The 15,504-nt window shown below is 49.1% G+C and overlaps 1 protein-coding gene across 1 annotated transcript in view; it reads left to right on the top strand.

The window, feature by feature from the left end:
- The window catches only part of Frmpd3 (FERM and PDZ domain containing 3), a 150,455-nt gene extending 145,418 nt beyond the window's left edge, over positions 1-5,037 (top strand). The window contains exon 15 of the mRNA XM_076562986.1: positions 80-5,037. Within this exon, the coding sequence (XP_076419101.1) occupies positions 80-3,150 (3,071 nt within the window). The 3' untranslated portion in view covers positions 3,151-5,037. The remainder of the gene's footprint in view (positions 1-79) is intronic.
- The last annotated feature ends 10,467 nt before the right edge of the window (positions 5,038-15,504 follow it).

The following is a 15,504-nucleotide window of genomic DNA, read 5'->3' as shown; positions in this document are numbered from 1 at the left end:
TCTCCATGAACGCTCTAGATATGGTGAGCAAAGACCTCGATGCTAGCAAATGTGACAAGTCCCATTCTTATTCCTCCAGGTCTGATTGTGCTGGCCACAATCACTCCTGAATCATCGCTGGACTCGGGCCATGAAACCAACTCTTCAGAGCTCACAGATATGTCGGAGATGATGTCGGCCATGAAGCAGCACCAGAACACCACCTACTTCCTGGCCCAGCACCTCAACAAGGACAGCCTCCTTGCCCGAAAGGACCTGCCCTTCAGGATCCAGAGCTGTGCAGCTCAGGCGGTTCTCACCGCCCCTTATGCCCTTGGGCCCCCAGATCCCAACCCATCCCTTCAGCCAGCTGTCACTGGCCAGAGTCCTGGCCCCCCTGGCGCTCGGAGAAAGCTGCCTCAGTCAGAAGCCCAGGTGCAGGGAGAGAGAACATACTCCCTGGCAGTGCATCCCGCATTGTCCCCACAGCTTAGTGAGCAGAAGAATCTGAGCCTGCTTCCCCCAGTTCCTGAGGACAAAGGCCCAGGTCACACTAGGGCAGGCCTAGAGATGTCACTGAGGGCGGCCACACCATCCCTCAGTGAAGAGCAGGTCTCAGAGCTAAGGGAAAACTTGCCCAAGGAAGTCAGGTTGAGCCCTAAGCTTATCCTGGACCCAAAAGGCAATGTGACCCCAGCCATAATCTCGGCTGCCCTACAGCAGGTAGTACACAGTAAGAGTCTAGCTACTCCTGGCACAGCCTTGGCAACACCCTCCAACAGAGGAGAGAGAAGGCTGGAGGCTGGCATGGGGAGGCCTGAGGTCACCATGGGCAGGCCAGAAGTTAGCCTGATGAGCAGCAGCACCAGCAAGAATCTGAAGTTTAAAATGAGCCCTGGTGCTCCGGAGACCACACGGAATTCTCAGCAGCAGCTGGCCCCAGAGGTCTCTGTCAGCCCCAGAGCATCCACAAGCAGCCGGGCTGACAACCTCCACCTTTCTCCACAAGAGGACAGGTTTCCTGTTCAGAGTTTTCCTCCTAAGAGCTATCTATCCAGAGCCAGTCGAGACTCGGTGGGCAAGCAAGCCACTGTGGAGATGCCAGGCAAGGGTGGGCTAGAGGGTGCTAAGCCTCTCCCTACCAAGCAGAGCACAGTCTCTGGCCAGGGGGAGAAGGGGCAGCTGGAGAGCACATCCAAAAGCAGCAAGCTTGAGGAGACCAGCCTGGTCCCCCGAGCTGGCTATCCCATGGCTCTGCAGAGCCCTAGCTGCCAGGCTCGAAGCCACAGCCCTAGCTGCCAGGCTCGAAGCCACAGTCCCAGCAGCCAATCCCGTGGCCCGAGCCCCAGCTGCCAACCTCGAGGCCAGAGCCCACTGAGGCCTCTGGCCACCAGCCGGCAGGTCAGCACCATGCCCTCTAGGAAGCTTGAAACAACCTTGGATGGAGCCCACTCGGCCTCTGAAGGCCCCACAAAGCCCAAGTCATCCCGAGGTCCTTTCCGACTGCGCAACTTATTCTCTGCCACCTTCCCTACACGCCAGAAGAAAGAGACAGATGAGCGACAGGCCCAGCTGCAGAAAGTAAAGCAGTATGAATTGGAGTTCCTTGAGGAACTTCTAAAGCCACCAAGCCAAGGAGAGCTTCCAGGCACAGAGTACCTGCAACCTCCAGCACCTGGTCGCTGTAGCTGCCAGCTACGCAGTAGCCCAGTGCAGCAAGGACCTGGCATGTCTCGTGAACAGAGACGCAGCTGTGACTGCAAGCGCATCTGCCGAGGGGGGCGGCCTCAAGCTGCCCAGACCCCAGTGCCTGGCCTCCGGGAGAGGGAGAGGGTCCCCCCTACCCAGAGGCAGCCAGAGCCTGGCCCTGGTTTGAGCCTTGGTAGTCCCATTAATATCCAGCGCATCCGTTCCACCAGCCTGGAGTCCCGCGAGTGCCGGTCAGACCCTGAGAGTGGCGTTTCTTGCCTGGCCACATGTGCCTCAGGGGGTGAGTGTTTGGGAGATCCCAACTACAGGAAACTGATGCGCCGCTACAGTATCAGTGAGCTGGACCAGGGTGACAGTGCCTCACTGACCTCAGATGTCTACCCGCACCCACCCTTGGGAATGCTGCCTAGAGAGGTCAAGGAGATAGATACAGGCCTCCCACTCGTCATGGGTCCAAAAGGCAGGTGTGCCGAGTCACCAACTCTAGGAGACCCCTCCTACGTCCAAGTGGCCCCTGAGAGCAAGGGCCCCAGGCAGATGGCTGTGTTTTCACTGCCAGAGGAGGTGTACCGGAGGCCAGCTGATCTAGATGAGGACAGTGAGAACAGCAAGTGCTGTTCCATCCGCTACTGCTTCTATTACCGCAAGTGTGACATGGCCGATGACGCCAGTGATGGCAAGGATGAGCTCTCCTATTCCATCCCCATGAAGATTCTGCCTGGCATGAAGTTGGATGAGCAGGTGGTGCCTGTGGTGAGCAGAACCCTGCAAGTACTGGATGCCGCCACCTGCAGCAGCAGCCCGGAGGCCTCCCACACCCAGGAGATCGACCTTCGGGTTTCCACCTTTGAGGGGAGCCTAGCTAAAATCAATGCGCTACGGGCCCATGCCTATGGCCTCCCTGATGGCTTCCTGGCTGCCCGTCTGGACACCAATGAGCTGCTGACCGTCTTGCGGCAGTGCGTGGCCAGCCCCGAGGCCCGTGCCCCCAAGCCCTATGTCTCTCAGATCTCTGAGTACAAGCTTGAGCTAGCTCTCAAGTTCAAGGAGCTCCGGGCCTCCTGCCGCCGAGTAGCTAACGTGGACAAGAGCCCCACTCACATGCTGGCAGCCATCACAGGCAGCTTCCAGGTGCTGAGCAGCCTCATTGAGACCTTTGTGCGGCTGGTGTTCATCGTGCGTTCTGAGGCCCAGCGCCAGGAGCTGCTGGCCAAAGTAGAAGAGGTAGTGAGGAATTACACCTTCCTGCTGCGTGCCGCTGAGGAGTCCACAGCCCGGAACCTTAACCAGCAGCAGCAGCAGCAGCAGCAACAACAGCAACAGCAACAACAGCAGCATCAGCAGCAGCCACAACCGCTGCCACCGCTGCAGCTGCCAGCAGCCACAGGGCACCCACCAGGCTCCCCATCATCGACTGTTATGAGCACATTCACACACTCCTTAAAAACCTTTATTAAGTAGGGCCCTTGCCCAGGCTTGTCCCCTCCCCATCCGTGGCCCCAAGTTTGAGCTTTGTGGTCTTTGCATCTCGTGGTGAGTGTGTGTGTCTCCTGGGCCAGTCAGGGTCCAATAGCCTAACAGTCTCCAAGGAGTCAAAGCTCCCTAGACTAAGGCTCTCTATTAAGGGCTGCAGGCTTAGCTGCCGCCCTGGGTGTAATCACCCCTTACTGGCCTCTGGGCGTCACTGTGAGGGCAAAGGCCCCTCGCCATTACGCCCACCACAGAGCTGTATTTTCTCTCTTCTCTGGGGCTGATAGGTGACATCAGGTTCACCTTCCGCTCTGAGCTGGGCACAGGGGAGCCAGGACCTCGAGCTCCTCCTAGCATCTGCTGCCCCACGGAGGGCAGTGGCAACAACAGTAGGCCACAGCGCCGAGCCAAGGAGAGAGGGCGCTCGTTCCATATGCGCCCACCCACCATGGGTTCCCTTGTACCTGGCAGGAGCCACCTCAAGGGCCAGTGCCCAGGTAGGATACGTGCAGAAGACAGCCAGGTCAGGCTGTCAGTGGCTGGGTCAACAGGCTGGCAGCCTTGGGAGCCCTTGCCCCCAGGTTCAGTAGCTCCACACCAGCCATCCCCAAAGTGCCCTGCCCCTCACTGATGGGCAGGGGCAGCTCAGTCCACTAGGGAGCAAGCCTCTGAGATCACCTCGCTTGTTTTGAGTAAGGTACCTGGTGAAAATGTCTGCTCTGGGGAGACCCAGTGCAGGTACCAGAGCCTGCCCGGCTCAGCCCAGTCATGTGCAGGAGCTGTTTGCCTGAGGCGTGTGGCTCCTCTCTCAACATCTCTACCAGATAGACTGTCCTTAGTTTGACAAGTAGCTACGGATTGGGATGGGGGGGTGGGGGGAGGGGGGGAGGGGTGGGGGTGTTGACGACTATATCTTAAACTTCTGGAAGCTAGCGTGATATGTTAATCCTGAGTATATGCTTTTGGCTGTGTATTGACCCTGTGGATTTGTCTCTCTAAGAAAAGAAGCTGAGCGCCTTACCCGGTGCACTCCTGCACCTCTCTCTCCCTCTCTGGAACCATCTGGAAGGGAATTCACACTGTTTAGCATCCTTCTTGACACTCACCTATTGCCGCTGCTTCCACCACCACCACCACCACCACACCACCGCTGCTGTCACCGCCGCCGCCACCGCTGCCGCCGCCGCCGCTGCCGCTGCCGCCATCACCCCCTCCCCAGCCCTTCTGGGAGTGAAGACACGGAGTCCCTACAGTTACCCTACTGTAGGGGACAAAGAAAGCCAATGTTTCTTCTGTATAGATTGCTTCTTGTCCACTTCTCCATAGCTGCTTGTTTCCTACACCCTCCCACCCAGTGTCGGTCTCTCTTTCATCACTGTGTGTGAGGCCTATGTGAAATCTCTCGTTCTTATGTGAGTTTTATAAGATGTACACTGTGCCGAGCCCCTGCCTATCCTTGGTGATCCCAGTGCAATAAAGCCTCCTGAGTGGCAAGGTCTCCCAGCAAGGAGGAGGGGCACCCTTCTACAGAAGCCAGCCCCCCCCCCTTCCTTGCCTCTCCTCCCACGGGACCAAGATGTTTAATGGGCCAGAGATGCAGCCAGTGGGGAACCCTTTCCCCCACGACCACTGCCAGCCCAGTTCTGGCATGGTCTTCCTCTTCTCCCAACTTCTTGATCCTACACCTTCGCCACTCAGACCCTGCCTGTCTCATTTCATTGCTCTCATTCACCTCTCCCTCAGCCTCATGGAGAGGGATCATTTTCTAATGTCTGTATATAGTATATATATACTACATAAATATATAAATTCTATATATTACACTAATTTATGTCTTGTTTTTCCAACAAGAATGATTAAATCTATTCATCTTATGATCCCAATAAGTCTTTGTAGTGCCTTTCTGTGGATGTCCTTGTCTCCTTGAATTGGTGGTTGGGAGCAGCCCTTGTTTCTCCTGCACCTTTGTCCCCTGGTACATGGGCCAGTTGGGGGTTGAGAGCTAAAGAGCCCACTCCTCCCACGCCCCGCCAACACACAGTGGGTCCTCCTTGCTTCTCCTAGAAAACACCTGATGGCCACAAATGTAAGATGTTTCCCATTTTTTATTGGCCATGGAACCTCTGGTTTACCTGGCCCCTACAGCTGTGACCTCAAAAAGGAAGGGTTAAGGCCAGACAAAACCACAATGTGCTCCATTCCTAGTGGATCAAAGAGTCTGGGAGTTAGGGGACCAGTTCTGAGGGCAGCTCTTAGTCTGATCTTCTGACATCGGGGATGGGGAATCTCCTGCAATAGCCTCTGGCAGATTTTGCAGTGGGTGTGGGGGGTGGTTTAGATAGGATAGAAAGTATCAGGATCCCAAGCACTGTCAGCCTCTAGCTTTTCAGAGCTAGGTAACATTAAGAACTCTTTACTCAGCCATGTGGTGGTGATGCATTCCTTTAATCCCAGTACTTGAGAGACAGAGGCAGGCAGATCTCTGAGAGTTCAAGGCCAGCCTGGTCTACAGAGTGAGTTCCAGGGCAAGCTCCAAAGCTACACAGAGAAACCCTGTCTCAAAAAAACAAAACAAAAGAGAGCTCTTTACTTCCTCCTGTCCTCTTTGTTTCTTCCATTAAACCCAGGTTCCCAGTCGTCTCTGGGATGCCTTTGCACAAATGCAGGCAGGTTATCCCACTGCACGCTTACCAAGGACGAGGAAGAAAAACCTCCTTCTGGGTGATGATAACCCCAAGGTCAGATGACCTGGTAATTTCAACTCCATCCAGCCCTATTGCCTTGTTGACGTCATGTACAGTGGCCCTGAGGAGTCACAAAAAAAAAGTCTTTCTCAAACGGACTTCCTTTTGGTGTGTCTGCAGAGGTCCTGGCTAAAAGGCGTGGAAGCAAAGGATTGAGAGAGGAGGATCTGGAGGCAGCCCAGTAAGCTTGGGCCAGTCTGCAGATTCACCCATGCATATGTGGGAGAAGTCATGGACACTGATAGCAGAGCTCTTCTGGATGCTGCCTCTTAGACACCAAGGTTTGGATTTAGTGGAATGCTCAGATAAAGTGAAACTAGATGACACCCAAAATGAGTGTCAAGCCCTGTACCAATCATACTGCCAGGGCCTGGTGACGTTATTCGGTTCTATATTTGGGTCTTTGCACACATAGAGCTAGCACCTAGTAGGTCTTCAAAAGATCTGTTGTGTAAATGGATGTCAAATTAGATGATTATCATCAAAGAACCCCTTCAGTCTTCTGTACTACTCGAAAAGAGTACACTCTCCTCTGGGAACCAGTAGTCCACGGGAGAGCAGTGAGACATGGCTGTGCAGTCGGGCATCCTATTAGAAGAAGAGCTGGGGGTTGGAGTTGTGGTTTAGTTGGTAGAGTACTTGTTAGCATGCACAAAGCCCCAGGTTTGATGAATCACCAGCACCGCATAAAACCTGGGCATAGGGGCTGGAGAGAGGGCTCAGCAGTTAAAAGCAGAGGGCTGGAGTATAGTTCCCCAGCACCCATGTCAGGTGCCTAATAACCACCTGTAACTCCAAATCCAGAGGATCTGACACCTTCATGCCTCTGTGGACACTCTTGGATGAGAGAGAGAGAGAGAGAGAGAGAGAGAGAGAGAGAGAGAGAGAGAGAGAAGCTGGAAAGCAGCCGTGGTGGCTGGGACCACAAGTTTGAAGCTAGCCTAGTTTAATTGGTGAGTTCAGGGCTGTATAGACAACCCTGTTTGAAAGTAAACCACTGTAGGTGTTGGACCTATAAACCAGTGACCCATCAATTCAGCTGAGTTTAACCAAGTACTTGCCCACACTTCTGAAACTCTCCTGAGGTGACTATTGATCTCATTTTCTGTGGACCCTGGGCCATTCCCTGCAGGAGCTTGGGGCACTGGGAGAGGCCAGTATCTTCCTGGTCATCTTCAGCCGGAACTGGGACCTGGAGCTGATGCTTCCCAAGCGCCCAAGGCGACTCCTTCAGAACCTGACTCCTGTCTTTCTGACTTCAGCCAATTAAGTGAAAATGTGTTCAGACACTTGGCAGGGGCCCAGAGTGCTGGTGGGGCTGGCACAGTCACATTTTTTTCAAGCTGTTGTCAAGACATTGTGGATAATAGGCAATTTCATCAGCTATGAATTGAAAAGACCTGCCTCAGCCAGAATTTTTGCTGCCAAAAGAATAGGAGAGAATCAACTGCCAGGACTGAAAGGGGGTGTTCTTTTATAACTTAGGATCAAATTTCTCCCACCAGCCAATAGGATGGGAGTAATAACTCTATCCCCTTCCCCATCCTGAACCTGAAAGCCAGATGGGAGTGAGCATCTAAAACAAGGAGAACATCCTCCCTGGAGCAGGACAAAGTGAGTTTTCAGAGTTCTGTTCCGGGTCTATGAAGGTCTCTCCAGTGGAAAGGCCCATCCTGCTGCAAACCACAATTAGGTGGGAATGATGAAGTGTGCCTTCTCACGGGGACAGACGGTTTGTTTTATTGGCATCGGTGCTGCCAGTGAGTCCCAAAGGCACCCACATATCCACGTACCAAGTTCCCGATGAAGACATGCCCTGGTGGTTTTCAGTCAGACCTACCCCTCAGGGGTGAGCTCACATGCGGCTTCCCTGTTCTCTTGTCTATGATGCCCTAGATGTGGATGGCTTATTCTTATTTCCTTCTTCAACACACACACACACACACACACACAGAGAGAGAGAGAGACAGAGACAGAGACAGAGACAGAGACAGAGAGACAGAGAGAGACAGAGAGAGAGACAGGGAGACAGAGAGAGAGAGAGAGAGAGAGAGAGAGAGAGAGAGTAAAAAATTAATAAAAATTATCCCTGCCCTTACATTTGAAGGAAAAAAAACTGTGCATGAACATTTGCCATATGCTAGGCACCCGCCTAAGTACTTTACATGCATGATCTCTTTTAATTTTAATTTTAATTTCGCAACACTCCTATGAGAGAGGCGATAATCATCTATCTCTATTTCTCAGAGAAAAAAATTGAAGCCCAGAGAGGTTTAGTCACTATCTCAAGGTCCCACAGATAGTAAGAAGACAGTCAGTCAGTTTTTCTACACAGCCCATGCTTTCAACTGCTGCTCCATGGTACTCCGCCTGGGCCCACATTTGAAGCATCCCCATGGATACAGAGTCATGAATGCTGCCACATTCATTGGAAAATGGCGTGTAATTGTTGCTCTGGGTCTAGGTGATTGTAGCAGGTGTGGATAACCATAGAGTGTGAAATGCAGGATGCTGGGAGCCAACCTGCCCCTGACCTCTCTCTACCAGCCTGTGCTTGTGCCAGTTGCCTTTCACAGAGCCGGGGTGATGCAAGCTTATGGACATGGTCATTTGTGAATATAGTAGTTGCGTCTCCCAAAGCTACACTCAAAATGGCATGTGAGTTTCCAGGTAGTCCCTTACCCTCTCCCATCTCCCCACTTATGATCCTTAACCTGGGCTCTGAGTTTCCAAGGGTATATGACAGACAGTATGTTGGCTGACATATCTAAGCACCATACATACTTAGTGTGGCTCATATTCCTGACACATGAGGTTGTCTCAAAAGATCTGGAAGGAAAATATCATTTGTATGACATATTAAATATTGGGGGGAGTTGTTGAGACAGGGTTTCTCTGTGCAGCTTGGAGCCTATCCTGGAACTTGCTCTATAGGTCAGGATGGCCTCCAAGTCACAGAGATTAACCTGCTTCTGCCTCCCGAGTGCTGGGATTAAAGACATGCGCCACCACCCTCCTGCTCATATTATTATTTTTTTAATAAAGGTATCATGATGCCAAAAGTAACATGACAACAAAAAAGCTGGGTATGATGGCTCGTGCTTATGATCCCAGTACTCAGGATGTGGAGGCAGGGGTTCAAGACCAGCTTAGGCTATGTGAGCCTCTGTCATCTCTAACAACTCACCCCTCAAATACCAAAACAACAAGAAACCATAGAGAAAAATAAACCTTGGCTGATATCTCCTCTTTCTTCCTTTTGTCTCATTTCGCCATTTTGCTAGTTTTAAAGAATACTTAGCATTTCAAATACACTCCAAACCTGTCGAATAACTCCAGCTATGTTTCCTTACCTAACTCTATGTCATCCATCTTCATTCTTCCTGACTCCTAGACAGCATGCTTTGACAGAAATTAAATAATATATTATGCTCTGTTTCTAACAGATGAACGAGCCGAGTTGGTGGCACAGACCCCAAAAAGATTCTGCCTAGGACTGACCTGTTTCCCTAAATCTGGGTCCAAGTAGAGATCCAACACCTCAGAGATCCAGAACCTAGAGGGATGAGCCGGGAAGGGCTACTAAGATGCAGCAAACCCCCCTCTCTCCACCCTCTCCACCCTAGTGTTGCCTATTACACAGCCATTACTTTCAAACAAGATCTCTATATATATGGAGCCCAGAGCAGCCTGAAATGCCTGTCCTTCCTGCCTAAGGCTCCTGAATGCTGAGGTTACATCTATGTGCCATCATGCCTGGAGCAGAGAGTAAGGTGATGCAGGTTCCCTGCAAGAGGGAGATTTCTGCATCTGCAGTGAGCAAAGCAGGGGTGACTCATGGACTAACTTAAGCAGTTTACCCCAAAATCTCAGCATAGTGGCTGACTTACTATACGATGGGGTTGAAGTCATTTCACCTCTTTGGGACTCTTCTCTAAAACGAAGATGACTGAGTCTTCAGCCTCCCTCTGCGGCTGTGAGAATTAATGAGGTGGTACTGGAAAGGCAGCTCTAAAAAAGCCTCACTTCTAGCTGTACAAGCTTAACAAGTGCAAATCAAGCTGCCCCATTTGCAGTTGGTCCACAGAAACTAATTAAGCTTGCACTGAGCGCCTGCAACTAGAAACTTGGCCCAAACAAGACTGAAGGCCTGTTTCCTCCAAATATCTATTCCTGTCAGGCAAAACGGGCTTCTGTCAGTTCCTCTGAAATGGAACATGCACACCCTGCATCCTCGCTGCCTTTCTTTTGAAACCGTGAAGCTCTAGGGCTGCTCACCCGAGGAGGATCAGTACCTTTCAGGAACAGGGAAGCAGACCCAAGGCGCTTCCTGGTCTCTGGCCAACACCCTGACTACTTGTTTCCTTCACACCCATCCTCCTGGTCTTTCTTTAGTCTCATCCTCTTTGCTAGAAGCAGATTTAATTAAAGGAGACCGGAATGTCCTATCCGACCTCGACATACAGGCTTAAAGGAAAAGGTGGGCTGGGAAGTACATTGAAGCCTCTGAGCTCTGCCCTCAGCATTGCAGAGAACAGCAAAGGAGGGAAGGGTGTCCATTTGATGTTAAAGAGAACAGTCACTTACAATTGATTTTTAACCAGAGCAGTGGTGGCACAAGCCTTTAGTCCCAGCACTCGCGAGGCAGAGCCAGGCGGATCTCTGTGAGTTCGAGGCCAGCCTGGGCTACCAAGTAAGCTCCAGGAAAGGCGCAAAGCTATGCAGAGAAACCCTGTCTCGAAAAAACAGAAAAAAAAATTGATTTTTAGAGTGTGTCTGTGTGTCTGTGTGTCTCTGCATGTGTCCACCTGAGGAGGCCAGAAGAGTGTGTCGGATCCTTTGGCATATAGGTGTTTGTGACATGCCCAGTGTGGGTGTTGGGAACTAAACCTGGGTCATAACAATAAAGCAAGTGCTCTTAACTGCTGAGCCATTTCTCCAGCCCCAAATACTCACTTTTTAAAACATTTTTTTTTTTGGTAACAGGCAAATGAAATCTAGGTATTCGACAAAAATCTCTAATATAGTATATTTTATTACATTAAAAATGGTTAGCCGGGCGGTGGTGGCGCACGCCTTTAATCCCAGCACTCGGGAGGCAGAGCCAGGTGGATCTCTGTGAGTTCGAGGCCAGCCTGGACTACCAAGTGAGTCCCAGGAAAGGCGCAAAGCTACACAGAGAAACCCTGTCTCGAAAAACCAAAAAAAAAAAAAAAAAAAAATGGTGTGTGCACACATGCTCATGACACAGCATATGTGTAGAGGTCAGAGGACAACTTGAGGGAATTCATTCTTCCTTCTACCCTGTGCATCCTAGGGATTTAACTTGGGTCTTTAGGGTTGAGAGTAAGCACCCTGACCCACTGACCCATCTTGTTGGCCGCAGCATAAGTTTACTAACTACATATCTTCATGTTGTGTATTAGATTCCTAAACTTGTTCATCCCACATACCACTCACTACATGGAACCTCTAACCGACATCTCTCTTGTTCCACTCCTCTCCCCAATCCCGGCAATCACTATTTTAGTTTTTATCATTGAATAGTAAAGTCTTTTGTTTCAGCTTCCACATATGAGTGTGGTTATGTGATATTTGTTTTTCTTAGTCTGGTTTATTTCACTTAACATGGTGACCTCTGGGTCTATTAATTTTCCTATAAAGGACATAATCTCCTTATTCTTTATTGCTGAATAAGACTCCAGTGTACATGCCGGGCGGTGGGGCGCACGCCTTTAATCCCAGCACTCGGGAGGCAGAGGCAGGCGGATCTCTGTGAGTTCGAGGCCAGCCTGGGCTACCAAGTGAGCTCCAGGAAAGGCGCAAAGCTACACAGAGAAACCCTGTCTCGAAAAACCAAAAAAAAAAAAAAAAAAAAAAAAAAGACTCCAGTGTACATATACAGTGCATTTTTATCCATTTGTCTATTGGTAGACATCTAGGTTGATTCCCTATCTTGGATATTGTAAACAGGGGTGCAAGGAATACAGAAATGTGGGTATCCTTACAATGTGATCACTCATCTCCTTTCGCTATAGACCCAGAAGAGGAAACGTTGAATCACATGGATAAGGAAAACCTCAAAAGTCTTTTTTACTTCTTCCAACAAACTCTCACTTTGTAGCTCAGGCTGGTCTAAAAGCTTGGGATCCTATTCCCTTAGCCTCAACAACTACAAGCATGCACCAGTGTGCCCAGTAAAACTCCAAATCAGTATCAGCTTCCCAGGGTTCTTGATTTTTGCCCGCTCTGTCAGGGTTTACCTCAAATGTTTTCCACTTTCACCAACCTATGGCCTGATGCCAAGGATAAATTATTTTCAAGGAATTATGGGGAAAGGGGGACGTTCTGCTCCTAAGATCATTGCCAAGTTTCCTAGAAAGCAAACTGAGCTTTGGTTTAGGACCACTGATTGCCCTCTCAACTCCTACCTCAGTAGGACATAACCAGACTTCAAACATTGCTCTGGCTTCCCAATGCCTCAATGCCAGGGTGAGAACCTTCTCTCCTTGTCTTCCCTCCAAGCTGATTCATGTCTCCATTTCCTCTTTCTGAGCAACAAACAATCAGAGACATTTGTTAGACTGTGAACCACAAGATTAATTAAAAAAGACATTTGGGGGCTGGGACAAAGAGCTTCCTACAAAGTCACATCTGTACTTGTGTTTAATGCAGGGGACAATTAATTTTTTTTACAAGATCTCACTACGTAGCCCTAGCTGGCTTGGAACTTGGTATGTAGACCACCTGGCACTCACTGTGAAGACTATTCCAGTCTCCCACTCATAGAGATCCACCAGCCTCTGCCTCCCAAATGCTGAGATTAAAGGCATGCGCCAACACACCCAGCCTTGAATCTGATCTTTTAACTGATATTCTTTTAACTGATATGCATGTCTTGTGATCTCCGTAATAAAACTGTTAGAATCCTTCTACTTGGAAGGGAAGCAGGTACAAGAGGGAATATACATACAAACTTAACATACAAAATATATACATCTATGAAAGTTTTAAAAATTAAACAAAAACTTAAAAAGAAAAGGTCCAGGTGTGGTGGCACATGCCTTTAATCAAAGGATTCCGGAGGCAGAGGCAAGGGGACCTCTGAATCCAAGGCCAGCCTGGTCTACATAGCAAGTTCCAGGACAGCCAGGACTATATAAACCTATAGAAACCCTATCTCAAAAAACCAAAAGAAAGGAAGAAGGAAGGAAGGAAGGAAGGAAGGAAGGAAGGAAGGAAGGAAGGAAGGAAGGAAGGAAGGAAGGAAGGAAGGAAGGAAATAAAGGGGCCAGGCATGGTAGTGTACACCTCTTATCCCAGTCCTCAAGAGGCAGAGGCAGGTTGATCTCTGAGCTCAAGGCCAGATTGATCTATATAGAGAGTTCCAGGACAGCTGGGGCTACTGTCAAGACCCTGTCTTAAAAGACAAACAAAAAACACCACTAGCATCAAATAGATCGGGGTGTAGTGGTTCATGCTCATAATCCCAGAATGCAGGAGGACAAGATGTTAAAGACCAGCCTCCGCTCCAGAGCAAGTCTGAGATGAGTTGGGGGACACTCGAGACTCTGTCCCAAATAGAAAAAAAAAATAGAAGGGAGAGAAAGAGAAAAGCAAGTCCATATCTCAAAATGCAAACAAAACAAAAATAGGAGCTGACGAGATGGCTCACTCTTCAAGGTTAAGAGCACTGGATGCTCCTCCAGAGGACACAGGTTTGATTCCCAGCACCCACATGACAGCTCACAACTGTATAACTCCAGTTCTGAGGGATCTGATGCCTTCTTCTGGCCCCTGGGGGCTCCAGGCACATACATGGTGCACAGATATACATGCAGGCAGAACATCTATATACACAAAAAAGAAAATTAGATAAGATAGTTTTAAGTCCTAAAAATAAAAACGATTTCAAGTTCCTGCCGGCCTCTCCTTGCATTGTAGCCATTTGAGAATCAGTTTTCACTATGGACAAGCTGTTTGCAGTGCTCAGAAGCAAATGCAATTCCCGGCTTCCAGCTATGACTTACAGGCTCCAAATGCTAGATAGCCTTGGCCATCATGGACAGGCATTCTTGCCCTCTCTAGCCTAGCACAGTGGAAATATACAAGGCCTCCACTCAAAGAATGAAGTAGAAAATGACAGATTTCATTTGTTGGACAATGGAAGAGACTGATTTGATTCACAGCTATTGTAGTGCCAGCCTGCTGTTAGCTTAGCTCAGAAACTGCTCTCCCGCTCACATGCCCACACATACTCACTATTTAAAATAAATACAATAAAAGAAAAGAACCAAAGTCTGCTCCTGGTCTAGGGCTCTTCCAGTTCTGTTTCTGAACTGGAATTAATAAAGGCTTGTGCCACCACACCTGGCAAGCATGGCTTTCATTTCAGTATTTTGAGATGCAAGTAAGTACTTCTAACATCATTCAATCATTCCATAGGTCAGTAATTATCCTGGGACAAGCTTTCAGTTCACACAAGTTCAATATCAGCACAAACTGCAAAGTTCACTTGTTCCTGCTACTTTCATCTAATGATGGCTGTCATCTTTTAAACCCTGCGATGGTTCTACCTCCCTGTGACATTGACTGACACATACACACATGAGAAACCAACTCACGTGAACCCTAGAATGAAATGCATTCAGCTAAATCCCAAATAAGATTAAAAAAAAAAAACTCGGTGTATGAGACAAATCCTTTAGAACAGGAATCATTTTAAGAAGAGGAGTAAAATAGTGATTTTTGTTATTTAGAGACAATGTTCTTTACCCCACCCCCACCCCATTGTCAGTGATGGAACTTGGGCTTCCATTCCTGGAAAAGAGGCTGGGGATGTGCTCAGTAGCACATAATACATTCTGATTATGGTTTTCCCTCCCCTCTACTCCTCCCAGATCCTCCCCACTTCCCCTCACATCAGGTTTCACCCCCTTTCTGCCTCTCATTATAAAACAAACAGGCTTCTAAGGAATAATAATAAAATAAAATAGGTCCTAGAACTAAAAGGAGAAGTGGACCCATGCCCCATCCCTAATCCAGAAGCTATCTCCAATTGATAATTACTTGCAAATGAAAATTTAATTTTCTCCAAGGGAGTCTCACTGGAAAACAAACTACTCCTAAGTGTAGACTGCATGCCCATCAGTAGATGGCCAACAGAAAATTAATTCAACGGCATTTTTGGAAGTCCCCTGTTTCTGCAGATGTGACAGACTCTGTGGTTGTGTCCTTTGAAGGCTCTCTGGCCTATTTACTTTTGTTGTTCTTGTTTTGTTTTTACTTACCTGATTTGAGACAGAGTCTCTCTGTGTAGTCTTGGCTGTCCTGGAAGTTGTTATGTAGACCAGACTGGCCTCGAACTCACAGATTCACATGCCTCTGACTCCCGAGTGCTGGGATTAAAGGTGTGCACCACATCACCCAGCTTGGCATGTTTACTAAAGTAAGACATCCACCTGCCATGTTTGGTCATTGAATTAAGTTGGCTGAGAAGGCCTAGATGAACAATGGACAGGTCATGTCAACCTCAGGGGTTGAAAATCAGAACAGATATATGGCAGGATCTAGAAACAGGAACAACCTGGGATGTAGTGGG

This window comes from Peromyscus maniculatus, chromosome X, assembly GCF_049852395.1.
Source record: "Peromyscus maniculatus bairdii isolate BWxNUB_F1_BW_parent chromosome X, HU_Pman_BW_mat_3.1, whole genome shotgun sequence".
Lineage (NCBI taxonomy): Eukaryota > Metazoa > Chordata > Mammalia > Rodentia > Cricetidae > Peromyscus > Peromyscus maniculatus.
This window is presented reverse-complemented; position numbering and strand designations above follow the sequence as displayed.